Source organism: Neolamprologus brichardi, chromosome 3 (assembly GCF_056152115.1).
Source record: "Neolamprologus brichardi isolate AB-2024 chromosome 3, ASM5615211v1, whole genome shotgun sequence".
Taxonomy (NCBI): Eukaryota; Metazoa; Chordata; class Actinopteri; order Cichliformes; family Cichlidae; genus Neolamprologus; species Neolamprologus brichardi.
Window position 1 is genome coordinate 11,843,261 of NC_142106.1, and position 20,469 is coordinate 11,863,729.

At 39.2% G+C, this 20,469-nt stretch overlaps 3 protein-coding genes across 3 annotated transcripts; all 3 read right to left on the minus strand.

Annotated features, from left to right (window-relative positions):
• Positions 1-1,047: 1,047 nt before the first annotated feature.
• Positions 1,048-1,927, minus strand: LOC148103501 (Fc receptor-like protein 5). The gene is made up of 3 exons (XM_087838811.1): positions 1,852-1,927; positions 1,459-1,731; positions 1,048-1,379 (listed from the first exon to the last, which is right to left on the minus strand). The coding sequence occupies exons 1-3, from the start codon at positions 1,925-1,927 to the stop codon at positions 1,048-1,050; spliced, it is 681 nt and encodes a 226-aa protein (XP_087694937.1).
• A 1,874-nt stretch (positions 1,928-3,801) lies between these two features.
• Positions 3,802-8,627, minus strand: LOC148103502 (coxsackievirus and adenovirus receptor homolog). Its single transcript, XM_087838840.1, has 3 exons — positions 8,526-8,627; positions 5,235-5,597; positions 3,802-4,996 (listed from the first exon to the last, which is right to left on the minus strand). Exons 1-3 carry the CDS (start codon positions 8,593-8,595, stop codon positions 4,839-4,841), a joined length of 591 nt encoding a protein of 196 aa, XP_087694966.1. The 5' UTR covers positions 8,596-8,627; the 3' UTR covers positions 3,802-4,838.
• Positions 8,628-18,388: 9,761 nt separating this feature from the next.
• LOC148103503 (high affinity immunoglobulin epsilon receptor subunit alpha-like) lies at positions 18,389-19,262 on the minus strand. Its single transcript, XM_087838822.1, has 3 exons — positions 19,187-19,262; positions 18,800-19,063; positions 18,389-18,720 (listed from the first exon to the last, which is right to left on the minus strand). Exons 1-3 carry the CDS (start codon positions 19,260-19,262, stop codon positions 18,389-18,391), a joined length of 672 nt encoding a protein of 223 aa, XP_087694948.1.
• Positions 19,263-20,469: the final 1,207 nt, after the last annotated feature.

Below are 20,469 nucleotides of genomic sequence, written 5' to 3' on the forward strand. Positions count from 1 at the left end.
CTGTTTGTCATTTATTCCTGCTGTCTTACTGTTTAAATTTAATGTCTGCAGAATTTGTGTGGAGAACCCACAATCTTGTTGAACATATATAGTGACAATAAAGGGCTATTCTTTTTCTTCTTTTTAGTCACAGTCACAGCTGTAGGTTGCTGCCTCTGCGACTTGGACCCTGAAATGTTAGGGAATGAATAAATGCAAACAAATGGCTGATGATCTTGTCAAAACAAACTCATTATTTGCATGAACAACTTGTTATCTTTAAGAACAAACTAATTATCTTGTTAATTTCAAGTTCTAAAAATTATGGGGATGTAGCCAATAAAGTCTAATAACCAATAAAAATCCCAACATTCCCATTAGCTTCATGCTTTTTATGAAGGATTAGCATGCTACCCACATAGTAAACTTAATTAACAAACCTACTAACCCAAACATAAACCGAAGTTCCAGGCTGTAGAAATAGACCATAATGAAGATGACGAAAAGCAGCTTTACCTCTCATATTTGAATTGTTTTGTTTCTTGTTGATGATGATTTGCCCATAAGTGACCTCATCTGTTGTCACTGCTGAGTGGTCTTCAGCACTCTCTGCAGAATGAAACACACATGGAAGACATCACTGTAGGTCATACAGTTGATAGCAGAGCTGATTTTCTGTGACTAAAGATGCAAGTGAATTTACCAAATTCTGCTATCCTTGGTGTAGGACACCAGTAGATATATTATTGAACTTCTAGAAGTGTGTGTGTGATTGTGACCTAGTAAAGCCTTTAAGAATGTGAATGCTGAGAATCATCATGACCGGGACTGGGTGGTTCAATCTGTGGCTGGTGGTACCAGAAGAGAAGTGGGTAAGAGAAGTAAGAGTCTCACCTTCAGGTTTCCTGTGAACACATCGTCTCACCAGCAGAACTAGTAACACAAGACACACTGACCCAACAGACGACAACACAGAGAGAACAACAGGAGAGGGTGATGGACGAAGAGTGATGGAGGTGGAATTAGGAGGGGGTGTAGATGTAGGTGGAGGTGTGGTGGTGTGTTCCCCTAAAACAAAGCAAACGCAGTCATTAAGTTGTCGTCACATTGTGAATGTTGAAACCTGCAGAAACACAGACAGGTGAGTGTGTCACCTGTGACAGTGATCCAGCTGGATGGAGACTCTCCATGACCGCTGATGTCACACTTGTAGAGGCCTTCATCAGACCTGGAAACATGCTGGATGGTCATGTGACCTGTAGGCGGCTTCCTGATGAGGGAGCCATCTTTATAGAAAGCAGCTGGGAGGTTGGAGGGAGTGGTCCTTGTTTTACAGAGCAGAGTGACGTCATCTCCCTCCATCACAGGGAGGACAGGACTCTGCAGGATCACTGATCCACCTCAACACAGAGACAAACTACAGCATTTCATCCATTTACACACAGCTTCATCAACACTAACTCCACACACTCAGCTTACCAGTGACTGTCAGGTTAACCATGTTACTGATGGGACCCTCTCTGGACTCACACCAGTAAACTCCACTGTCCTGTTTTAAGATGTAGTTGATGTTACAGGAAGAATTAGCTAAAGTAGCTGGATCTCCCCACTCATCTCCACACTGAGTCCTCTGTTGTTTGCTTGTGTTTCTCCTCAGAGTCCATCCAGCAGAGCTGTCGTCCTCCTCACAGCTCAGAGACACAAAGTCTCCTTTAAAGAACTGAGAGCTGCTGGGACTCACAGTCAGACGAGCTGTGAGGGTTAAAAAGAAAAAAACGATGATCTGTTAGGCATTTGTGAAACATGAACCCAATCAGGTCATATCAGTGAGCTTTTATCAGGTTTAAACTGTGACAGAAGAAGGTTACTGACCTTGGTTTGTTGTGCAGCTCAGCAGTGAGATCAGAACTAAAGAGAAACGACACTCAGGTTGATTTGAGGTGAACATAAAGAACACAAACTCATCACTCTCTGATACTCTCTGGCATCCACATATGTGGACATCAAATTTTGGGTTATTTAGACCAAAATACTCAATTTTGCTCTACAAGGGCCTGATATCCACTTATGAGGACATTATACTGCTACTGTTCTATCAAAATTTTAAACAAATACCCTATATGTGGCTCTTATTTTTCTTAAAAACAAAAATACGGTAAAAATTAAATTAAATTAAAAATGCATGCTGTGGAAGAGTTCGGGTTAGGAGGTTAAGTTACGTTCGGACAACAAACGACTGAAAAAGTAAATTCCATAAACTCATGTGTCCACTGTGCAGCTGTGTTGATATAATGAGTGACTGATTTGATCTTTTCACTGCCTGCTGTGTTTCCTCAACTCCTGAGCAAAGATAAAGAGTCAGTTCAGACCTGCAGTTGGTCCTCGTGGGGTTTTGAACTTGAATTCAGCCTGATTTGTTTTTCATGTCTTCTCCTCCATCATCAGTTATCAGGAGAGCAGACAGTCAAAGTACAAGAATTCAAACAAACACAGAGATTCTACTTACAGAGCAGACACAGCACAGATGTTTCCTTCATCGTCCTTCTCACTCATTTGAGCTTTTGTTCATTTCTCTCACTGACACCAAGTAAAGCCCGCCCTCTTCCTCTGAGCACCAGCTTTCTATTGGTTTAAAGAGAGCTGGGGCTGTTTTTTTCTCTTTCTTTAAAGATATGAGTGGTAGAATAATAAGTCCCTTTTTGAAACACTTTGATGTTACGCAAAACTGCCACAAAAACAAAATGACTATAACATGAGTGCATCTATTGTGTTAGTGTATTGTGAATAATAAGCAAAATAAAAGTAACCACTATTTGAATACAGTCTACTACACACTCCTCCATTCAAAAAGATGATTAGAAAACCCAAATGTCCTCTGCTCTCAGTGATCTGTAGTTTGGTTGATGAACAAATCCGTGTCCATGTAGTTACGTCCCCCTCAGTGAGAGAGGCAGATATGAGCTGAAACACAGGAATCAAACCAGGGACGCTGCTGTTATGGAGCTGAACTGGAACCATTCAGACACTGAGGCCCTCTGAACACATTTTAATTACAGCTGTGCAGAGACACACTGATGACTGACTGGAACACTATGATTCACATTTTACATTAACACCATCCTCACACATGGTTTATATATGGCCACTAGAGGGAGATGTTGGACTTTAAACACTAACATGGATACAAGCAGATCAGCACAATCACTACAGCTGAGTTTTATATATGTTTAATGATTACAGAAGGCCTTTTATGTTTGCACAAGTATGTGATTAGCACAATTATGAAAGGAAACGTTGTCTGTTGGAACACGCGTTCAGGCCACCCCTGGTTTACACCTACACATTTTTATATTACTTTTACTAGTATTTTTCTAAACATATATTATTATCAACAGCTGGAGCTAAAAATACACTCAACTGCATCATCACTATTTACCTTAAACTGTTTGAAAGGAAATCAATACAATGTCTTTATGAATCTTGATGAGAATGATGACCTTCATGAAGAACATCTCTTCCTTTTAGCCAGACCTTCCCAAAGTGTGTTAATGTTAATGGCCAGAAGGAGTGTTCGCCCAGGGTGCCAAACAGGCTAGGACCGCCACTGGGCTCGCCCCCTAACTAACATAAACAGATGCTAGAATGTTTTCCTGTTTTTTTTTCCAATGTGTGCCTTATTTCTTCTATCCTCCTACCTTTGGCACAGAAATCAATCTCAATGCCGTCTTTGTAAAACCAAAAACTAAACCAATAAATTAAGAACGCAGGCAAAACAGAAATATCTTATATATATTTATTTGGCTGTTAGGTGCAGCAGGGTATGTACTGGTTAAGGTAACCTGGCTCCTTCACTTAGATCCAGTCAAACTCTGAGGTCATGTTGTGAGCTGCTAACTTCCGGGTTAGGTTGCAGGTTATCACACTGTACATCTTTCCTTTTAAAGTTAACAGAAACATTTTTAATTGTCTAATTATATGATTTCTAGATGTAATATTTAAAATAATATAGGTCTGGTCTCTGGTCAGATGGGCGCCAACGAAATGCTGAACGCATAACCTGGCCTGTTTACACTCCAAATACCCTCTCAACTCTGTTTTTTAAATGAAAACTTGAAGGCTTGTATACCTTTTAGAGTTTCTGTTTATTATGTGGGTAAAAACAGAATATGACATGGTGATTGGACACATGCACAACAATTCAAGGTGAAATAAAACTGGCATCACCAGTTTCACGAAGTCAGAAAGCCTCTGATTAAAATAATACTACTAATAATTACAGCCACAGAAAATGTAAAGAAAGAAAAACAGCCCACATCCATTAAGAACTAACATATGTGAAACTTTCTCAGTGAACAAATTAGCATAAAAAATTATATAGAAATAAAGCAGAAATATATGAAAAGCTTTTGGAATATTTAAAATGAAGTAAAAATTGGACAGTAACAGACTGAAGAGTCTCCTTCATGGAAGGTAAAGTTCAATGAAGCCTGTGCTTCCCACTGCATGAATCGTCCCAGTTCAAAGGAAGGAAATGTCAGACTCTGCAGCTACAATGAAATGTGTTGGTTTCATTTTAATGTAATTACACTTAAAAATTTGTCAAAAAAGTAACATTTGATCAATGGATTCTTAATGCTTTCAGACAGATATTAACTGTCTATAATGCCATGAACTTTTTCCTTTCTTCAGATGTAAAATCTAAATCCAAACTAAAATCTGGACGTGTCTGACAGGTACCTGATAGATGTTTAGTGTTATTGATTTCTGTCTTTCAACATGTTCAGTGACAAGACTGAAAATAAAAGCACAAGAATCACAGTTAAGCTGACATTTCAAACAGGCTGAAATTCAACGGGAGGCTAGTATGAATCCTGCCTCTGCTGTTGTTCATGTTTTCTGTAGATCAAGAAACCAACAGCAGCAGCAACAAGAAGCACAGCAGAAACTGACAGACCGACTATCAGCCCAACAGATCCATCCTCCTTCCCTCCATCCTCTGTGTTTCCTCCTGTGTGACCTGCAGGTGAGAAACAGGTGTGAGGTGTCAGCTGTCAGGTAGGTGATGAGTGAAGAACAGAACAGAATCCATTTCCTCTTCAAACTGCTGTCAGACATTATCTACTGCACTCTGATCACATCACTCAGACCAGCTGCTTTCTACAAAGTCTCATCAACAACATCTTTAGAAACAAACATCAACAACCAGGAAGCAGCTTCACCTCTGATCACACACACACTCAACTCTACTCACTCACCTGGAGGATCAACTCTCAGTGTGATGATGCTGATGGGCTCATTATCTAAAACACCTCTCTTCCTGCGCTTTGCTTCTCTTTGGACCACACGACACTCGTATGTTCCAGTGTCATTAATCGTCACATTCTTCAGAATCAAAGACACGTTTCCATCCTTCATCTGTCTGTCCTGCAGATCCACCCGGTTCTTAAAAGATGGATGCTGTTCGTCTGGATTGAGCCTCTTATCCCGAAACAGAAGCACATATTCTTCCCCCAGGTCAGCTCTGCTCCACTCCACAATAATAATGACGTTGTTGTTTGGAGCTCGACATGGCAGAGTGACGTTCTTCTGTCCAGATTTAGCTGGGATGATTTTCTGATCTGAAAGAGGAGAAAAGAAGTAAAAAGTTTAAAAAAAAACCCCACACATAGCTGAGAGGGTAAAGGTCAAAGTACAACTGTTCACTTCTACAGTTAATGAGGGTGACGGACACTTGTGTCAAACCTCATTTTTCACATTTTTTTGACACTGCTTTTAAAGTATGTTCTAAAGGAAGGTTGTTTCACTTTGTTATCTGCAATAAATAAGGAGCTAATTCTGAACATTAACTGTTGTAATAAATGTTTGGTACACTGGGGTTCTCAAAAATGATTTAAACAGAAGATCACAAAGACTTCCACATGACAACAACATGTCCTGATAATAAGTGAACATAATGTGTGAGAGAAAGCAGCCTCTCATTATAAGACACTGTGAGTCTCTGCTGCCTTTATGTAGCTACAGCTGTTTGTATACACTGAACTAAAAGCTTTGTAGCTGCATACTGACTCCTGAAACTACAACACATCACACTGACACACACAAAGTGTCATTTATGTGTCCATCTGATAAAGGTTTCTGTTGGGACAGCAGGGGGAGACAGGTTTTGACTCAGATGCCCTCCAGTGTAGTCCACCAAAATCCTGACTGTGCATTAGTGGAAGTGGATGACACAGGAATCTGTGACTGCAGAGACATTTTCATTGTTCTTCACACTCGTTTTCACTTCAGCTCTTTTTATGGTAGATCTGCTCTCTTCTCTCCGGCTGGCTGACGAACCAACAACAACACGAGCAGGAACGAACCACAGACCGGTTGTATCACATACTGACAGCAGAGCTCTCTGCATGCAGACAGTCCCTGAACAGTGGCTGCACCACCTCTGCTGGACTCTAAACTCCTCTTTACACATATTCTTCTCACAGAGAGAGTGGGTGGAGTCTGTGTTAACATCACACAAACTCCACCCAGCCTCATGCTGCAGTAGGTAGAGGTACAGGTCACAGCTGTAGCTGTAGCTACTACCTAGAGTGGCACCTACAGATGCCAGTATTATTTGCTGCAGCAGTTGCCTCTATTTGGAGGTGATGCCACGATCTGCTGAGCAGAAAGTCGTGCTCTGTTTTTAAGTGTTTTTCAGGAAACTGCTGTAAGGTTGGGTTTTTTTTTATTTCTCTTTTTGTCCAGCAAAATCAGAATGTCAACACTGCAGTTAACTTTAAAAATGCCTCGTGCCCCTCGCAACTTAAGAAGCACCCAGGCAAGTCAGTGCAATCATTTATTAATCTACTGATCTGTGTCTGTGATCGTGAACATGTTTCATGAAAATTGACATAAATATACACACAGCAGGAAATATTTCTGCTTTACCTGCATTGTTTTGTTTTTTTCTGGACAGATAAGTATGCGTTTATTCTGTTTTAACTGGAAAGCTTTTGCATCCTTTGAAGTATTTAGTAAAGGAGTGTGCTGGATATCTTCCATTTTTTAGGAAGGTACAGCCTCTCCATTCAAAACTATTCTACATCCATGCATGTACATGTTCCTGTGTGCCATGTTTAATTATTTAAGAAAGAACAAAACCTGATCATCTAAACAAGTTTGTTCTTTTAAGTTTCAGTTTGTCTTCAGTTCTCTTGCAATAAATAAGTTTTAGTTGAGACTAAATCACTAAATAAATAATAGCACACAGATTACATGAAATATAACTGTTCCACCATCACTTTCTCCAACCAGAGACATTGTCATATTGACAGGTGATAACATTTTATAAAGAATATAACGATCAAAAGCGTTATTATTACTCTTATTATTATTATTTACCCGTGAGAACAAGATATACAGTTTTTGTTGCTACTGTCTGACTCTTAAGGATATTATTAAGGTAAACACATTAATTCATATTCCTTCAGCAGATAATCAGCGTCATACAAAGTGCTTACGCCAAAGAAAGTCATCAGAGAAAATAGAGATTTTTGTTCAGAAAGTTACCATGGCGATTAAAAGAGCCACCTTCATGAAACTAAAAACTGACTCGAGTTAACTTGCCAACTTCTTAATCTTGCTTCATAGTCACATCCTTCTCTACAAAACATACCACACTATGTGAGTGTGCCACAGATAGTTTCTGAGTGCTGACTTGAGCTTGTGCTATCCTTTTTTTTGGTACCGCAGTTGATTCTCACCTACAGGCCAGTGGACACTCTTTCAATGATGAGGATGTTCACATCCTGGACAGGGAGGAACGCTGGTTTGACTGCGGCGCGGAGTCAAGGAGGCCATTTACGTGAAAAGGGAAAGACCATCTCTGAATCAAGGAGGGGGCCTAAGGGTACATCTGTCACCATCTTACAGCCATTCCCCAACTCCCTGTGAATGGTACTCATGGCCATTGTTCATTGGTCTGATCACTGGCTATGACAATTGCATATTAATGTTTAAGAAAGTGACCTCCCAGCCCGTTGTTCATTAGTGGGCTGGTTTATAAGGTTGGAGAAACCTGCAGTCAGCTGAGACTGAAGAACTTGGATGAGTAACGAAACGTTTCTCCCAATGAAAACTTTTTGGGATTGTAATTTCACTGTGGAACTTTTCTACCATTGATAGTTAGGGATGAATAACTAGCAGAATAACCGACTCTGCCACAGGGCGACAAACTAGCATGGGGGCGTTCATGGAGTCCATGGGTGGGGCCTCAGCTCAGGAGCAAAACAAATTCTGTTTTCCTTTCTTTACCGACAACTGCTAATTAACAGTGGTTAGCTCAGGGGCTGCTGCCGCCCCAGATTTAAGATTAAGATTACAAATTTTAAACTTTCACTAATGTTTACAAGCACTGCTGCCATCTTGGATTGTGAACTTCTTTCACTTTCTAAAGTTGAACGTAATCGTGAAATTGCCCACAGAAAAATTAAACACGATTGCAAACCAACATTCCTTCTGTTTATCTCTGTGGGGGGTTTCTTTAGTTTCCAAAAGTTAAATCTCACCTGCTGAGACAAACACGAAGACGCCGACCAGCAGCGAAATGGAGCAAAGCGGAGCATATGTTGGAGCCATTTCCGTATTTAGCTTCCAAGCTAATACGGAAAGGTGGGTTCTCCAGGTGATGAAGTCATGTGACTTACCTTCTTTTAAGTCACATGATTCACGTACGACCCAATAAAAAGTACAAGCGCTAAGACCCAAGTGACACAGTGGTCCGCTAACAACCAGCTAACCACGGATCATGAGGCAAAAATCCCCACAGGTTATGAGGAGCTCCTGCAGGTTGGTGGCAGTAACGGGGGAGTCACACTGGCTGTTCAGCGACCCCCCTGGCAATCACCTGTTGCTAGGGAAAAAATCCCTAGTAACAATTTTCCGACAGGATGGCAAATTTCTCCCTAATTATTTTGGTTGCTAGCATACTGCTGCAGCTGTATTTGAACGGAAGTGATGGATTTGTGGACAAACACCACGCAGTTACACCCCGATCTGTAACAAACGTTAAAAATGACAGGAGGAGAAAACAGTGTTTCCTTTAAAAAGTAAAAGTTGGACTTATTTAAACACATTACAATGTGTAGCGCTGAGGCACAACATTTACTTTGAAGACAAACCATGTTAATCATTTGGTTTGTGGGTCACTTTTGTAGAATTTCATTAAATCCATTAATAAACGAAAAATTACTACTGACAAATTTACCCCAAGAGGATTTCTGAAGTAGTTCTTATCACAGCGATTTAGCTTAAAGTGGTTATTTAGTTATTAACTTGATGCTGACAAACTTCAGTCAGACAGGTTTGATTGAAAGTCAGAGACACTTGTATATTTCTGTTTGGGAAGTTCAGATGGATGTAAGCATTACTTTGGACATGTTACTGTAATAACAGTATATTACAGTAAAAAAGTAATGTAATGGGTTTAAACTTTGCTTTTTGTTGTACTGTTTTATTTTGTTTTCTAAGTAGGATTGGGATTTGTGTTAGTGTGTGGGACTGTAGCCTCATGTTTATTTTAACTGGTAATTATATGAAAATGCGTTTCAGGTCACATGACAGAGTAACACCTATCTTAAAAATTGTATAATAAATTAGTTTCTCCAGTGAGTAATTAAGCAACATTACTGCATTACTATCCCCACTAATGGATACTCTGAAAAGAATAAGCAGAAGAGAATGGACTGATGGACGGATGGACTGATGGATGGATGCCCTCTTATTGGGCATTTGAAACAGAGCAGTATGTTTCTACCTGTCTCCACATATGAACATGTACTTAGATATAGTAGCACTAACATCTCCAGATCTATAAGTTTGCCTGCTGCTTTAAAAAGTAAACTGGAGCTTTCCAGCTGACCCGCCTTAGCAGCTATAAATTTCCTGGTAATTAAAAATTACTAAGAAACTTTGGAACACTGCACTATAATTAACAAATGTGATGGCATCAGCCACACATGGGTAAAATCATGTATTCTCTTCATTAGTGTGGTTTACAGTTATTTCAGTAATATAATTCAGTAATGTCTGTACTTAAATCTAACAGTGATATTATGAAGCACAGCTATAATAGCATTGTGTGATTTTCCTAAAAATGTTTCCGTTATATTAATATGTTTCTCTTTCTTTGAGTTACCTTGTTTGGGGAGGTGGCTGTTTCCTGTCTGAGCAAAAGGCGTGGCCAAGGGCTGAGGACTTTGAAAACACAATGCCTGCTCAGCAGGACCAATCAAGTGCTTGTCATAAACTGTTTTTATTTTTCTTCTTTTTTAGGTTTAGTTGTGTTTTTTGTGCTTGTTTTGTATTGGAGTTTGTTTTTGTTTTGTTTTGTTTATTGTGTGTAAATGGTTTGGGCAAACCGCTACAAAGATTACCCTCCTGTCTCTTTGTATTTAGGTCAGTGTTTGAGTGAAGTTGCATCTACTTTGCTTAGTTACATTTCTGGAAATTACTTTTCAAGTAGAGTTATATTTAGTTTACCTCTTTCGGCCCACTACTTTGTCTTTCTGAGTGCTTTTTTGTTTGTTTGTTTGTTTGGTTGTTGTCGTTGTTGTTGTTTTTTTTTGGGGGGGAGTAAAATAAAAAAGAAATTTGAAGACATTTTTCCTGTGTCCTCTATGCCTCTATGTCACGTTTGATTTTCTCAGTGCACAATGATCAATGTGATTGAAAAGAGACTAAATAGTTTGTGACACATAGAAATTGATTACACAGCTGGAGAAAATTGGGTGGTGGAAGACTTACATACAAGACAGTCTAAGTTATTTATGTATGTATTTAATTATTTACTTTTGTTGATATGATGATGAAAATAGCAGTTGTAATCATTTATACACTTTTTTTTGTATAAGACATGCAGAGGGAAAGGGTGAGATGGAGGCAGATGTGATGACCCCTAAAGGGAATAGCTGTAAGCTCACTTTTACAGTAATGCAAATACAATTTAAATGATGTTTTTTGGTGCTAATGTCACTAAATATAAATTAAATTATTTTTTAGTTTCTCTTTGCCATGAAACAACACTCTTGGAGACCACCTCCAGGTGACAAACCTACTGAACAGCTAGGACACCCCATTAGTTGCTCAGTGTGGGGAAAAGAATCAGATTTCCCAATAATTTCATGGTGGGGTTTGGTTTGGTGTCTGGCTACAGAGCAAAGGTGCAGCAGCCGGTTCTGGTTGGTTGTCACAGATGGCAAGCAATCCAAGCACACCTTCGCTACTTTAGTAGCTGCCAGGGCTAGAGCTGATGCAACCTTTAACTATTTGTCAAATGTACAGACTCAATATCTGGTTTAACCCTTAGATGCACACGTGGGGTCAAAAATGACCTCTTACTGCTCTAGCCACAATATTCTGAATTAGTCAGCCAGGGTTTGCACCTGGGTCTAGTACTGTCTCCCCAATAGATACATGGACGATGTTCATGTCTGATAATATAATAGAAGAGGTGCTGACATGCACAAACATGGAGGCACGAAGAGTAGCCACAGACAGGGGAAAAGAGTGGAAAAATGTAATCAAACATAAGCTCCTGGCCTTCATTTGATTGGCCATTCTTGCAGGAAGTGAGAAGAACTGGGATGTACCAGTTGGTGTGTTTTTGGGAGTCCTCTGCATAACCCATTGTTCAAGGCCACTATGTCAATTCAAAGATTTAAAGATATTTGCCGTTTCTTGCACTTTGATGACAAGAGGACCAGAGCCTACCGACTGAAAACAAACCACATGGCAGCTTTCAGCTACATATGGGGCCTGTTCCTGGTCAACTGCAGGCAGAAATTCATCCTCAGTGATTGTGTTACAGTGGATGAACAACTTGTACCTTTCAGAGGGAAGACCCAGCTTCTGCAGTATATGCAGAGCAAGCATACAAAAGTGATACAAGTGATACAAAAACTGCAAAATTAACGAAAAAATAAATAAAAATGTAAAGGGCCTCATGTCACAAACATGTTTTATGAGGAATACCTCAAATATGAAAATATTACAATTCTTTGTTTTAAAGATTTTGAAGAATAACAACAGAGTTTATAGCAAAATGCATTGTTCCTATTTGGGGTCATTTTTGACCCCACTCGTGGAAGAGTGTAGGTACTGGTAGGTTGTGCATCCAAGGGTTAAAAACACAGGGACTTACATGTAGGGTAAAAATTTCCAGTTTATCAAATCCCATCAAACAGTCCTTACCTTTAAATCTAAGCTCTCTTCTTCCTCTCCCGTCCTGTCTTTCTTATCTTTCTCCATCTCTGACTGAAGCTCTGTCTTTTCTCTCCCTGTGAAATACAGCAGCTCGACCTTTAGCTACAAGACACTGTGAGACAAACTGCACACAAACAGTTTGTGTGTGTGCTGATGTTTGTTGAGGTGATTTAAACAATGCATGTGAAACGACCTGACAAAACATTACTCCCTTTATGCTCCTCTTTTGTAGTGTTAGATAGATGTGGCTCGATGTAGCAACTACAAATGAAGGACGTCTGCACCCAAGTAAAACAAAAATCCACCAACCTACTTTAATCCCTGATATGGTACATGACTTTGCCTCTTTTACCTCTTTTTATGCGACATTCCCGAGTGATTAATACATGAATAGGATTGCCTTTCATGTGTTACTGTTTAGGCTCAAATAGGTTTGATTTTTGTAATAATGAGTCTCTTCTGAAAATATTAGGAGTACGGATATTTGTTTCAAAATGTAGGGAGTAGAAGTAAAAAGTTGTTGAAAAATGAATGCTCAAGTAAAGTACAGATACCTGAAAAGTACAAGAACAAAATATTTGTACTTTCGACTTCCTACCTCTGAAAGTAATTGAGTAAAAGCTTAACCACTAAATGCTTTACGTGTTTTCGACATGACATTCATCTGTAACCAGTAAAGTGAAGATTTAATCCTGGTTCAGCTGGACTTACAGATTCATTAACGATCTGTTAATCCATCTGAAGCTCAGACTTCAGTCGACCTGCCAGATGACCTCTCAAATGTAATTTTAAACACTTACTGTTGTTGTGAGAAATCCCTGAAACCCTCAAACACTCTTCTGATCATCAGTATGGAAATGGAAATATTATCCACTGAGAGCAAATAGACGGAATAAAGAAAAAAGTGACCAAACAAGGATAGTGGTTTGGTCACTGGCTGCACTAAAAAGCCATAAACAACAATCAAACCCGTACTTTGTCAGCTGTTTTCTATGACACACCTTAGACCAGTTTGACTTCATAGCATCACCTTAGCAACCACATTCCAACATCAACATAGAAAAGACTTCTGTCCAAAAGCAGAGCAGCAGAAAGTAACAACTGTTGTATACATTCATCTGTGCATTACGAAGCAGATGATGTTTTTTGTACTACAAATACTAATCAGTCTTGAAATACACAGCAGTGGGGGTTCAAATGTGTTGCCTTATTTTTTCAGTATTTTAATTAATCATAAGCACAAGTCCATTATAAATCCACATAGAAGGGTTTCTGTTAAAAGCTGAAATTAAACTTTTTTTAATAACTGCAATTCCAAGAATGATGGATTTCAACTTTTAAAGACTCATATGACCATGTGTGATAGCTGGATGCTCAAAACTAGTTTTAATACACGAAAGCGCCCATTTGTACCTTAATTTCATTAACACTTGGATCTCTGTTTCCAAGTATTCTGAATACTGACATTTCCTCTAAAAAGATCTGAAGCAATCGATGAAAACAGTTTTGTGGTTGTGGTGAAGTGAGTCACATGAAGAGTGTGACATTTCATTAAGGTCACATCATGACAGTGATTATCAGCTTTCTTTATTAACTCTTTCAGTTTAATCCCCAGAGCTCAATAACCTTTTAATGTGCGTCATAGTCACATCCCTGTCTACAAATGCATACTGCAGGTTGCCTTTCATGTGTTACTGTTTATGCTTAAATAGATTTGATGTTTAAAGGGTTGCAGTGATGTGAAATAATGAGCCTGTTCTGAAAATGTAAGAACTAGAACGTAAAGATATTTGTTTAAAAATGTAGGAAGTAAAAGTGGAAAGTTGTCAGAAAAAAACTACACAAGCAAAGTACAGATATCTGAAAATTCTACTTGCACACAGTGACAAAGTATTTGTACTTCATTACTTCCCACCTCTGTGAGTACCCGAGTAAAAGCTTAAACCAGCCAACAGCAAATCAAATGCTTCACACTCACATTAACTCCACAAAACATTCATCTGTAACCAGTAAAGTGAAGCTTTAATCCTGGTTCAGATGGATTAACATGAACAGTCTGTTAATCCAGTGAAGCTCACAGACTTCATCAACCTGTCAGATTATCTAAAAGACTGAAAGACGTCATTTTAAACACTTACTGTTGTTCTGAAGGATCTCTGAAACCCTCAAATATTCTTCTGATCATCAGGATTGAAAACCTTTCCACCGAGAGAAAACATGAAAAATGAGAAAGAAAAAGAAAAAAATCTTTGAGGATAGTGACCTTGGTTTGGTCTCTGGCTGCACTAAACAGCCCCAGTGAACAATCTAACCCGTATTTTCCCGTCAGCTGTTTTATACGACACGCCTTAGACCTGTTTGACTTCATAGCATCACTGTTGCAACCACATTCCCTGACTTCTCAAGTGACAGGATCTGATTCTCTGTATTTGTCAAATACCATAAATATACTTAAAATAGCCAAAATGTATACACAGCTGAGGGGTTTATATCTCTTTAAGTCTCCTGATTCTTTTGACATGTTGATTCCTCATAACGAAACGTCCAAGATAAAGCCACATGAACGTTTCAGGGCTGAAAATGGAATTTGAGCTGAAACCAAATCAACTCCAAGTGCACGAGGGGATATATCATGTTTAAAGAAATTTTATTAATTTAATATCTATGACAAAGACAAACAGAAACACACACTGTTTGATGTTTTTTCTGATAATTCATTGGTGAAAACTTGAAAAACTGCATTTTGGGAAAATTGTGAAGACTCATATCACCATGTGAGGTAGCTGGCTGCTCAAAACTAGTTATAATACATAAACAGTCTCATTTTGACCTTAATTCACTAACATTTCGGTCTCTGTTTCCAAGTATTCTCAGCACTGACATTTCCTCTAAAAGGATCTGAAGGAATCTCTAAAAACAGTTTTGTGTTTGTGGTGAAGTGAGTTACATAAAGAGTGTCACGTTTCATAAAGGCCTGCTTTTGTTATATTGTGGTCAGATGGGTTCACCAGTCAGTGTTTGTTGTTGGTACAGCTGAAATCTGGGTGTGTCGTTTCATATCATCTCAAATGTCCGGCTGTAAAAGTAAATTCATCAAGGACTAAATGGTTGAGTGAAAATTAATCAACAGCTTCTCTGATTATAGTTTTATTATTTTCCTCTTTATTCTTCTTTCACTGAAACATGTCAGCATGATCAGTAAAAGGCAGCAAAACAAATGTGGTAAAACTCAGCAGGAGAGAAGAGAGGAGGAACAAAGTGTGACCAGCAGGGACCAGGTCTGTTTCTCTGAGCTGGCATTGACTGAAAAACAGTTTATAGTCAAACAGTAAAAACTTTGAATAAAATATTGAAATATATATAATATATATATATAATATTTTTTATATATATATATATATATAAAATATTGAAAATCGAATCTAAGGAGCTTGGAACGAAAATCGGACTTCTTTAAGTTTCTTGAAGACGTTTCACCTCTCATCATTTCATATGAGCTGTTCGCACTAAAGTAAAAACCATCACTTATGCAGATACCCTTTCGGCGCCAGCTGCAAGGCTGGAGCTGAACGCCCTCGAGCACATTTAACCATTATGTAGTTACAATGGCTCTTTTCCCTTCCTGGTAAAGCACCTTTTCAGTAAAGCTAGTTAGATGCTGCATCCTGCTGGAAGCACTGGGAGACTGCACTTGCACTTGTTCCTGTGCACTTGCCTCACAAGTATAAACGCTATAAATGATACAGCTGAATCAAAGGTATCGAGCCCATTTTGAAAATGTCAGTACAAAGACAGGAAGTGGTCAAATGCTTTTCCACAGCTGTCACAAATTCCTGAGTTTGAGGTTTATCAGATGCCAAAACCCTTCAGCTCTGTAATAATAAAACTGCGGTGGGTTTTTTGGATGTAGCTGCTGCTGGTTGGTTTCAAGGTGAGAAAATAATCTCTGTCATCAAACAGACACCTTTACTGTACTGAAGCTGTTATAACCACTGCATGATCCTGCTATTTTTAGTCCGCAGCTGCTGACTGATGTTCGCTGTGCACTAAAGACAGGTGGGTGTCAGTTAGCCACAACAAAACAGCAACAAATCAGATTTTCCACAGGACATATTCTAGAAACCCAGAGACCCACATGAGAAACACAACTGACACTGACATTTTATTGATGCTACAGAAATATGGCAAAAATACACACACACAGATATATATATATATATATATATATATATATATATATATATATATATATATATACACATATAAAAAGTTTATATTGTTGATTTTGCACTAAAAGGCAATTTTTTAACTCTATTAACTAGAAAAAAGACATAAAAATCTCTGTGACGTGTGGATGTCCTCTGGTCTGAGGTGCTGGGGGGACCAGTTAGAGACCAGCAGCTGGATGTCAGTGGTTGGACTGGTGGACTACTTCACTGAAGAGTAGATGACGTCTGGCTCTGGTTTAAAGTCTGAACACAAACACACACAGTTCAAAAAACAATATTTCCGGCAAATGTTCTTAATACGAGTGTAGTTTAGAACAGTGAAATAGAAATAGTTCCTCTTTTGCATGAAAGAAAACATTTTCCTTTCCAAGCAAGACGACAATTTGATGTACTGGCTTTAGTCAGGATGTGGTTAGCTTGGCTCTGTCAAAAGCTGGAGATTAAGATCAGCTGTACATCCGGTCGTCTGCTGTCTGATTGTCCATAACTGACACTTCCTGTTCTCACTGCTGAATAGACTGCAGGTGGATCACTTTCTCCACAATAAAACACAGAGAAATTACTGCAGTTATAACAACAACACTACACATTACAGTTTATGCAGCTGCATGAGATTAATGAAAACCTTTTAAATAACAGCAGGTTTTCAGAGTTTCTTTTGTTTTCTCCACTATTGCAAAACAGGATTTGACGTCAGAGTTGGAAGATGGTTCTAAGAAAAAGTAGGTGGATATCTTTTGATCATCCTTTGATTCAGACAGGCACATTTTACCAGAAACCAAACCTGCAACCCGAAAAGGTCCTCACAACACGAACAGTACCATGTGCATGACATACTGCAGTGAGAGTTTTCATCAGTGTCAATTCAATTCAATTCAATTTTATTTATATAGCGCCAAATCACAACAAAAGTCGCCTCAAGGCGCTTCATAGATACAGAGAAAAGCCCAACAATCATATGACCCCTATGAGCAGCACTTTGGCGACAGTGGGAAGGAAAAACTCCCTTTTAACAGGAAGAAACCTCCGGCAGAACCAGGCTCAGGGAGGGGCGGGGCCATCTGCTGTGATTGGTTGGGGTGAGAGAAGGAAGACAGGATAAAAGACATGACAGACAACAGTTAATGGGAATAACAGGAAGCAGCTGCTGTGGTTTTAAAAACAGAATTTTAAAGAGGTCAACGTTGTTAGCAGGATTGGAAAGAACAATTTATGATCAGACTGAACAGAGCACACACACATCTGAGCCCAACCTGATTTATTGCTTAATTGTGTCACTGAAAGATGGTCTGTGGGGTCCATATAAGGTGTACCAGTGGCTAATCTGCAACACCAGGCCAAAGGTGGTTGAAAGAAAATGATGCTAAACTGTATTTGAACCAAACAACACTGAGATATACAGTAACATTCATCCAGGTCCTTATGACTCTGCAACATTAGCTGTGAGAAGTAACTGGATTAAATGCCTGACTGGAACGGAACAACTCCTCTAGCAGGATTTTCCTAGCAGGTCCTGAAAAATAACCAAAACAACAATTTACCTTTGTTTTGCTGCTGGCGATGTGATATTTGGACGTATGTGATTTCAGTGTTGATGTCATTTCCCATGTTTGCCTCGTGTTCAGCTGCAGTGAATTTAAAATGAAAAAAAAAAAAAGACTAAAACTCTGAATGAACATTTAATCTGAGAAAGCTGTTTAAAAGAAAGAGAAAAAAACTAACAAAAACACTAAAATTAGAAGTCTGAGTCTCACCTTCAGGTTTCCTGTGAACACATCGTCTCACCAGCAGAACCAGTAACACCAGTAGAACCGCAACACAGGCTGATCCAATACATGACAACACAGAGAGAACAGGAGGAGAGAGTGATGGAGGAAGAGTGATGGAGGTGGAACCAGGAGGAGAGCTGGATGTAGGTGGAGGTGTGGTGGTGTGTTCCCCTAAAATAAAGCAAACACAGTCATTAAGTTGTCGTCACATTGTGAATGTTGAAAGCTGCAGAAACACAGACAGGTGAGTGTGTCACCTGTGACAGTGATCCAGCTGGATGGAGACTCTCCATGACCGCTGATGTCACACTTGTAGAGGCCTTCATCAGACCTGGAAACCTGCTGGATGGTCATGTGACCTGTAGGCTGCTTCCTGATGAGGGAGCCATCTTTATAGAAAGCAGCTGGGAGGTTGGAGGGAGTGGTCTTTGTTTTACAGAGCAGAGTGACGTCATCTCCCTCCATCACAGGGAGGACAGGACTCTGCAGGATCACTGATCCACCTCAACACAGAGACAAACTACAGCATTTCATCCATTTACACACAGCTTCATCAACACTAACTCCACACACTCAGCTTACCAGTGACTGTCAGCTTAACCATGTTACTGATGGGACCCTCTCTGGACTCACACCAGTAAACTCCACTGTCTGACAGGATGATGTAGCTGATGTTACAAGAAGAATTAGCTGGTTTTCCCCACCCATCTCCACACTGAGTGGTGTTTCCTATATTTGTGTTTCTCCTCAGAGTCCATCCAGCAGAGCTGTCGTCCTCCTCACAGCTCAGAGACACAAAGTCTCCTTTAAAGATCTGAGAGCTGCTGGGACTCACAGTCAGACGAGCTGTGAGGGTTAAAATGAAAAACTGATGATCTGTTAGACTTTACATTGTGAACTATGAACCCAATCAGGTCATATCAGTGAACATTTCTCAGGTTTAAACTGTGACAGAAGAAGGTTACTGACCTTGGTTTGTTGTGCAGCTCAGCAGTGAGATCAGAACTAAAGAGAAATGACACTCAGGTTGATTTGAGGTGAACATAAAGAACAACTCCACACAAACAGCACTAACAACTGGACCGCTATGATGCCTCTAATACTAAAATCATTTCAACAGCAGTTGCTGAACAGCAACTATTGAAAGATCTCACGAACATTCTGTTTCCCGTACCTCTAGTTTGGCATTTTTAAAAAGCAGCTCTGAAAATGAGCAACATTGTTTTTACAGCAATAATTAATATAATTATTTTTATTTGCACTGACTATACTGTGGGTATTTACAAAATATTCAGTGTAATTAAATAACACAGTGAAGTCATGTGTCCACTGTGCAGCTGTGTTGATATAATGAGTGAATGATTTGAGCTTTTCACTGCCTGCTGTGTTTCCTCGACTCCTGAGCAAAGATAAAGAGTCAGTTCAGACCTGCAGTTGGTCCTCGTGGTGTTTTGAACTTGAATTCAGCCTGATTTGTTTTTCATGTCTTCTCCTCCATCATCAGTTATCAGGAGAGCAGACAGTCAAAGTACAAGAATTCAAACAAACACAGAGATTCTACTTACAGAGCAGACACAGCACAGATGTTTCCTTCATCGTCCTTCTCACTCATTTGAGCTTTTTTTCATTTCTCTCACTGACACCAAGTAAAGCCCGCCCTCTTCCTCTGAGCACCAGCTTTCTATTGGCTCAAACACAGAGGTGGGGGACTCACTTATTTTCCTCTTCATTTAAAGATGCAAGTGTTAATCTATTCAAAACACCCTGTAGGACTTTTTATATAACATAAACCTTACAAAAAAAAATCTTAAAGCTGCTACAAAACAAGTAGTAAAACATGCATACAAAATAAAATGTAAGGATTTATTTATTTTTTAACAGAATCTGGGTTTAACCAACACACTGATGACTGACTGGAACACTATGATTCACATTTTACATTAACACCATCCTCACACATGTTCATATAAGGCCACTAGAGGGAGATGTTGGACTTTAAACACTAACATGGATACAAGCAGATCATCAGTGAGCTTTCATAGTTTGTTAAAGAATGAACAAAATCAGCATGTGCAGTTCTAATGAAATGTTCACATTTATATTTACTGTAGATAAAGATGACCTTAATCCTGTGTTTAGGCTGGAGATGAATGAGACTGTGGAAAGTGTTAAAGAGGGTGTGCTTCTTGATCAGCCTGTAAACACTAAAGAAGAGCTCATTCATTTCCAGAGTACAGTGAACATATTCAGTA